Genomic DNA, 7500 nt, shown 5'->3' with positions numbered 1-7500 from the left:
TTTGCAACAGACAATTCGCAATTCCCGCTGCGCATCTCACGTGTTCACAAGCGCATTTCAAATAGTCTGTTGTCCATTCAGACAAACTACACTCCTGCTGCTATGATTAAGCCGTGTTGATAATTGACCCGTTGTTTCATTCCGCTCCAAAACATACAGATGACAGGTGAAGGCTCATTAATATTCATGAGGAAAGCGCTAACTGATTGGTCAGTGAAACTTTGTGATCATCTGCCACCCTACGTTTCAGAAATGAGCTTGCGGACACTTGAAATGAAGCGAGTTTGACACGAGTTTTATGTGGTGATTATTACTGTGTGTGTGTGTGTTTGTGTGTGTGTGTGTCTGTCTCTATGTGTGTGTGTGTAATGTGTGTGTGTGTCTGTCTGTGTGTGTAATGTGTGTGTGTGTGTGTGTGTGGATCTCTTTCGCAGTGTAGTAAGCACACAGCTGATGGGGGCTGGCAGGCGTAACGTTGCGTCAAGAATATTAAATGAACCATGTGAAATCACAAAAGCACTGCTTTACCATTTAAATATTATTCTATTTTTCATCACAGTAATAAGAATTTGGGGTGTTTAATTGTCCTGAAAATAGTCACATTGCAGAAAATCTTCATGTTCTAAAATATAATTTTTTATTTCTTTCTTTTGATTTTGGGTTGATCTGGACGTGTGTTGAAGTGTGTTTAATGATGTTTGTGTGTCTCACTCTCTGTCGAGTTTTCTGCAGGTTTGATCTCAAGATCTTCCTGATTTCCTCCTCGCGCTCTTTTGAGATGTTGAGAGTTCTTCTGCTGCTGCGCACACACAAACACACACACACACATACACACACACAAACAGTAAGATGAAGCATGTGTACAGATGTTGTGTATGTGTGTGTGTAATGTGTGTGTGTGTATGTGTGTGTGTAATGTGTGTGTATGTAATGTGTGTAATGTGTGTGTGTATGTGTGTGTGTAATGTGTGTGTGTGTGTGTGTGTGTGTAATGTGTGTGTGTGTGTGTAATGTGTGTGTGTGTGTGTGTGTGTAATGTGTGTGTGCGTATGTGTGTGTGTAATGTGTGTGTGTATGTGTGTGTAATGTGTGTGTGTGTGTGTGTATGTAATGTGTGTAATGTGTGTGTGTATGTGTGTGTGTAATGTGTGTGTGTGTGTGTGTAATGTGTGTGTGTGTGTAATGTGTGTGTGTATGTGTGTGTGTGTGTGTAATGTGTGTGTGTGTGTAATGTGTGTATGTGTGTGTGTGTGTAATGTGTGTGTGCGTATGTGTGTGTGTAATGTGTGTGTGTGTGTGTGTATGTAATGTGTGTAGTGTGTGTGTATGTAATGTGTGTAATGTGTGTGTGTATGTAATGTGTGTATGTGTGTGTGTAATGTGTGTGTGTGTGTGTGTAATGTGTGTGTGCGTATGTGTGTGTGTATGTGTGTGTAATGTGTGTGTGTGTGTGTATGTAATGTGTGTAATGTGTGTGTGTATGTAATGTGTGTAATGTGTGTGTGCGTATGTGTGTGTGTAATATGTGTGTGTATGTGTGTAATGTGTGTAATGTGTGTGTGCGTATGTGTGTGTGTGTGTGTGTGTGTGTATGTAATGTGTGTAATGTGTGTGTGTATGTAATGTGTGTAATGTGTGTGTGTATTGTGTGTGTGTGTGTGTGTGTGTTTATGTAATGTGTGTAATGTGTGTGTGTATGTAATGTGTGTAATGTGTGTGTGTATGTGTGTGTGTAATGTGTGTGTGTGTGTGTGTGTGTGTGTGTGTGATGTGTGTGTGTGTGTGTGTAATGTGTGTGTGTGTGTGATGTGTGTGTGCGTATGTGTGTGTGTAATGTGTGTGTGTATGTGTGTGTAATGTGTGTGTGTGTGTGTGTGTATGTAATGTGTGTGTGTATGTAATGTGTGTAATGTGTGTGTGTATTGTGTGTGTGTGTGTGTGTGTGTTTATGTAATGTGTGTAATGTGTGTGTGTGTGTGTGTGTGATGTGTGTGTGCGTATGTGTGTGTGTAATGTGTGTGTGTATGTGTGTGTAATGTGTGTGTGTGTGTGTGTAATGTGTGTGTGTGTGTGTGTGTGATGTGTGTGTGTATGTGTGTGTGTAATGTGTGTGTGTATGTGTGTGTAATGTGTGTGTGTGTGTGTGTGTGTAATGTGTGTGTGTGTGTGTGTGTGTGTGTAATGTGTGTGTATGTGTGTGTGTAATGTGTGTGTGTATGTGTGTGTAATGTGTGTGTGTGTGTGTGTATGTAATGTGTGTAATGTGTGTGTGTATGTAATGTGTGTAATGTGTGTGTTTGTGTGATACTGACGGTCCTGTGGCCGCAGGTGTGTTTGTGTTGAGACTGGGTGAACTGTTGCTCTCCAGCAGCATCATGGCCTGTTTGAGTTCCATCTTATTATAAAAAGAGACGAGCTGTGGCTCCTGTGAGCGATCTCCAGCGATCAGCAAACGCTTCACGTAATGTTTATTGAAGCGATTCAACCTGTGCATGAACACAACAAACACAAGATCTCATGACAAGGGACTTTAAACCAACTTTAATGATAATTGACAAACAAGGTCATTGGAGAAGATCCTTCAACTAAACATCTCATTTAATGTTCCACAGAAGAAAGTCAGATACGGGTTTGTAACAACATGAGGGTGAGTAAATGATGGTGTAAGTGAAACTCACTTGTCTCTCCAGTGATGATGTCCATAGTGTGCACACACGTCCTCGATGCCTGTCAGCAAATGTTCCAGAAACTACAATACACAAAACATCAACACATTATTCACATAATTCGCCAGAGAGGATGCTGGGTAAATGTGTGTTTGTAGCTGTGAGATCATGTGTGTCACCTGAGTGTGAATCTCCTCGTTTATTGAACCTTTATTCTGTTTCTTCTTCTTTACAGCCAGAAGGTCAACGAGAGGTCGAATGGTCATTCCCTGAAATATCATCAGACAGAAACGTGTGATTCAGCGACTGAATATTTATCGATATCCTTCAACTGAAGTGTGTGAGATGTTCACCTGCACAAACACGGTGAAGAAGATGACGGTGATGATGGCTGTGAGAAACATGTCCTTCATGGGAAAGATGTCACTGGACAGCAGAAACGCCAGAGAGAACGCAATCGCACCTCGTAATCCTCCGTATGCTACGATGAACTGATCTTTACCGCTTAACTTCACCATACGGAACTTATTTATGATGTACATTAAACCAACAACGCCTGCACACACACACACACACACACACACAAAATAGTCTTAGTATTTTATTGATCTGTTTTGTTATTAAATGAACTATATTTATACTCACTCTTGGATTCATTTTTTCACGTTTCATCATAAGATTACATAAAGCCAACCAATCAGAACATCACAGAGACTTTCAGACACTGTACTACGGTAAATGTGGTAAATCTCACCCAGAACTCTGGACAGCAGGCACAGGATGATTGTGACGGTCACAAACGTCCAGTTCCAGGTGTGTGGTCCCGCAACCGTCGACACGCCGAGAAAGATGAAGATCAGAGTCTCGCTCACGCTGCTCCACATCTTCAGGAAATATTTGATGGTGGTGTAGGATTTGTGGGAAATATTGGCCTCCACATACGGCCGCATCACCACGCCACATGCAATGAGTCTGAAACACGCAAACATCAGAGGAAACATCGGAGTCCAATCAGAGAGCTTCATCTGTGTCACATGACACTTATGAGTTTAAAAACATATTTTAACATTCAAAGTAATTTAATTCAGCGTCTTTAAGCCATCATGAGTAATGCGAGGATCAGAAGTTATTAAAATAAAGAATACAATTCAATTAGCAATCAGTTCACTTATGATATTTGTAAATAATTGTATTTTAGACAGACGGGGAAATCAAAGAAGCTGAAGTCTACTGGATTGTCCAATGTATGAGAATCAAGTGGTTAAAAGATTGCAATATATTAATGTTTTGACTTACAATACACTACAAAGAGTTAGGGTTAAGAAGAACACTTACTCATGAAATAAAAATGAATAAACGCCAGCCACTTTCCTCACAACCAGCTCCTGTGCTCCATAATATCAGTGATGATCCCTATGCCCTATTCCCTTCATAGACAATTACCCTCCAGTGTGAGAAATTCAGAGAGGTTAAAGAACAATGCTCATTCAGAACTAAGTCATTCTTAATGGAAATTCTGTTTGTAATGATCCGATCATAAATGTTCTGTATTCGAAGTGCCCTGTGAAGGCATCATGTATTCTGGAACGCAGACGCACGTGTTCGAGCATATGTAGGGGGAGGAGATGCTGCCGTTCTAGAAAGCATTTGATTGGATACATTTTCTCTGGTGCTTTTACATCCAGGTTTGAAATTAACTTTTTGGCTCACCGGCCAATGTGGCTAGTAGTGTTCACTAGTAGTAAAGTAGTAGTAAAGTCACTAGCCACTCAACAAAAGTGATAAAGGTAAGCGGAGGCTGTAACCGCATTCATTTGTTTGGACATTTTATATGAATGAGAATGATATTACTTTATCAGGACACAACGCTAATGATTAAAGTCACATTTAGAAAATGTGAAGACAAACATGTCCAGTTAGATCAGAAGCAGGTTAGAACAGGAGGAAAGTTTTAAGCCCTTTACTCTAAACTGTACTTGTTTATATGAAAGTTTACCATTGTTACTGTATAACAGTGGAATTAGTAATAAGGCCATAACCACAGGCTCCACATTACTGCTCTTAGTGTTAATGTTGATAGTCTTTTCTAAAAAATAAAATATCGAATTTGTTATGAAAAACACTAATAGCCGAAACACATTTAGAGACCTGAAGTTCCTAGCTTTTTCAGTGTTAAATACTTTCTCCTCTCCCAGTTTAATATATAGAGACAACTATAAGTAAGTCATTCAAAGATGAATTTTCTCTAAAACTGTAAACACCATGTCTCTGTCTGTGTTTGTTTTGAGTGACCTGTTTAGACCCGCCCCAACAACATTACTCAACCAATGGGGTGAGATGGGGATTCATTCGATCAATGGCAGATGACGGGACTATTCAGAAACTTTCAGAGTTGTAATAAAAATAAAGTCTCACAGATTCTCCCTAACAGGTTTATTATGAATCCAAGTTACCAGTTAGTGTTACTGCAGTAAAAAAAACATTTTAGTATGGATGATGATGATATTTTAAAACCTAACGATGTGTATTTGTTTCATCTTTACCTCACTAGTGCTGTTTATAATGTCAGGGCTGTCTAGCAGTTTGAGGGGTTAGACTTTCTTCATATAGAGCTTTATACTAGAATGTTCTTCGTAGAATTCTAAATGGGTCACATGAGTTTTGTGATGTTCAAATGAATCACACAAATCACGCAACAGCACGCTTCATTTCGTGCTTATAAAACGCTGGAAGCGAGATGAATACAAATACATTTCCTTCAGCAGCGGCTCCGAGTCGCCCGACAGTCACAGAATTTTCAATGCAGGAAAATCCCTGAAAACATCACCTGACAAAGTGGCTATTAAGATTGACGCAGTTACCCGCCACTGCCGATTTTTACCCACTTTTGCCCAGTTGGGGGGTGTTAATTTCAAACCCTGACTACATCATCCATTTTTGCTGAGTCACTATTCCCGAAAGAGAGAGACTGTACATTTTAAATGCGTATATGTGCTAAATGTGAATTTCCTCAACATTTAGAAGTAAACTAGCATATAGATGACCTCAAAGCTGATAGACAAGAACTAAAAGCAGCATAACTTTAATTTGACAGTGTGTCTCTCTCTGGACAGTAATGTTTGTACTTCTGATGAGAGAGACAGACTAGAATGATTTAAAACACACTGAAGAAGAAAGTGACGTCACCATATTAACAACTATCAGTTCTGCACAAACTACTCAGATGTGATGTGATTGTGCGGGAGTGAATTGTGTTGTGAATAACTGAACTGAATCAGATTAAACACATTTGATTTATGTTGAACTCACGCCATGATGCCAGACAGGTGGAAGAGCTCTGCCGATAGATACGCCATGTAACTGTACAGGAAAACAAACAGCGGCTCGATCACACGCGTGTGCAACGTGAAACGTGAGGTGAAAGCCGCCAGTACACCGTACAAGGCGCCCACCAGCACGCCACCCAGCGCCACCACGAAGAAACACAACACACCCAGAAACACGTCGCCTGGAGTCACCTCACCCACATGTGCAAACTCCTCAAACAAGTGATACAGGACCTGAAGGAAACACACAGACTCGTGTTAGATATAAACAAACAAACTGTGATGCAGCGAGAATCATTTTGAGAATCTAATCGTGACTCTTTAAATGTGAACCAAATCAGGTGCTTTAACATTCGCAGTCCAGTTAATGAGATGTCATATCCCATGATCCTCTCTGCTCTATAAGCTCTGATCTCATTCTCTCACCACGGTGACGGCGTCGTTCAGCAGAGACTCTCCAAACACCAGGATGTGCAGCAGCTCGTTGATGTGAATCTCTTCGAACACGGCAAGAACAGCGACGGGATCCACGGCTGACACGATGGATCCGAACAGCAGACAGGACAACAGGTCGACCGCAGCAAGACGGCCGCCCTCCACACGACACACGCCGTACAGCACCACTCCCACGAAGAACACATTCCACAGAGTCCCCACCACAGCCAACATCAGAATGGTTCCGACGTTCTCTGTGAACGGACCGATCGGCAGGAAGTACCCGGCATCCAGGATGATAGGTGGCAGCAGACACAGGAAGAAGAGCTGCGAGTCGAGAAATGGAGGATCTTCACCCAAAACACGAATCAAACCCCCCACAAGCAGCCCGACCACGATCAACAGACAGCTCTCAGGAACCACAGCAGACAGACGCGGGATCAGATGAAAACCTGATGGACAACACACACATCATATTATCATCAGACACACACACACACACACACACACACACACACAAACACATCATGTTATCATCACACACACAAACACTTATACACACACACAAACATATACACACAAACACATCATGTTATCATCATACACACACAAACACATATACACACACACAAACATATACACACAAACACATCATGTTATCATCATAAACACACAAACACATATACACACACACAAACATATACACACAAACACATCGTGTTATCAACAGACACACACACACAAACACACACACACACAGACACACACAACACATCATGTTATCATCATATACACACAAACACATATACACACACACATATACACACACAAACATATACACAAACACATTTACACACATATACACACACACAAATACACACACACAGACACACAAACACACACACACACACAAACATATACACAAACACATACACACACAAACACATATATACACATACACACACATACATACACACACACAGACACACACACACACACACATATATACACACACAAACACAAACATACACACAAACACATCATGTTATTTTCATACACACACAAACACACAC

At 40.9% G+C, this 7500-nt stretch overlaps 1 protein-coding gene across 9 annotated transcripts in view; it reads right to left on the bottom strand.

The window, feature by feature from the left end:
- The window catches only part of slc9a1b (solute carrier family 9 member A1b), a 17886-nt gene that overhangs the window by 3265 nt on the left and 7121 nt on the right, over positions 1 to 7500 (bottom strand). For 7 of the 9 annotated variants that reach the window (XR_007894551.1, XR_007894549.1, XR_007894553.1 and 4 more), the window contains exons 2-9: positions 6419 to 6879; positions 5976 to 6226; positions 3421 to 3638; positions 3020 to 3222; positions 2846 to 2935; positions 2679 to 2749; positions 2313 to 2486; positions 712 to 799 (exon numbers count right to left, since the gene is read on the bottom strand). Coding sequence is in view for 3 of the 9 variants with exons in the window: in XM_051670630.1 (XP_051526590.1) it covers positions 712 to 799; positions 2313 to 2486; positions 2679 to 2749; positions 2846 to 2935; positions 3020 to 3222; positions 3421 to 3638; positions 5976 to 6226; positions 6419 to 6879 (1556 nt within the window). In the remaining 6 variants the exon portion in view is untranslated. The remainder of the gene's footprint in view (positions 1 to 711; positions 800 to 2312; positions 2487 to 2678; positions 2750 to 2845; positions 2936 to 3019; positions 3223 to 3420; positions 3639 to 5975; positions 6227 to 6418; positions 6880 to 7500) is intronic. The other 2 variants (XR_007894550.1, XM_051670629.1) reach the window with 1 other exon arrangement.

Source organism: Myxocyprinus asiaticus, chromosome 34, assembly GCF_019703515.2.
Source record: "Myxocyprinus asiaticus isolate MX2 ecotype Aquarium Trade chromosome 34, UBuf_Myxa_2, whole genome shotgun sequence".
In the NCBI taxonomy this organism is placed as follows: domain Eukaryota; kingdom Metazoa; phylum Chordata; class Actinopteri; order Cypriniformes; family Catostomidae; genus Myxocyprinus; species Myxocyprinus asiaticus.
Note: the sequence above shows the minus strand (reverse complement) of the source record. Positions and strands in the feature narration are given on the sequence as shown.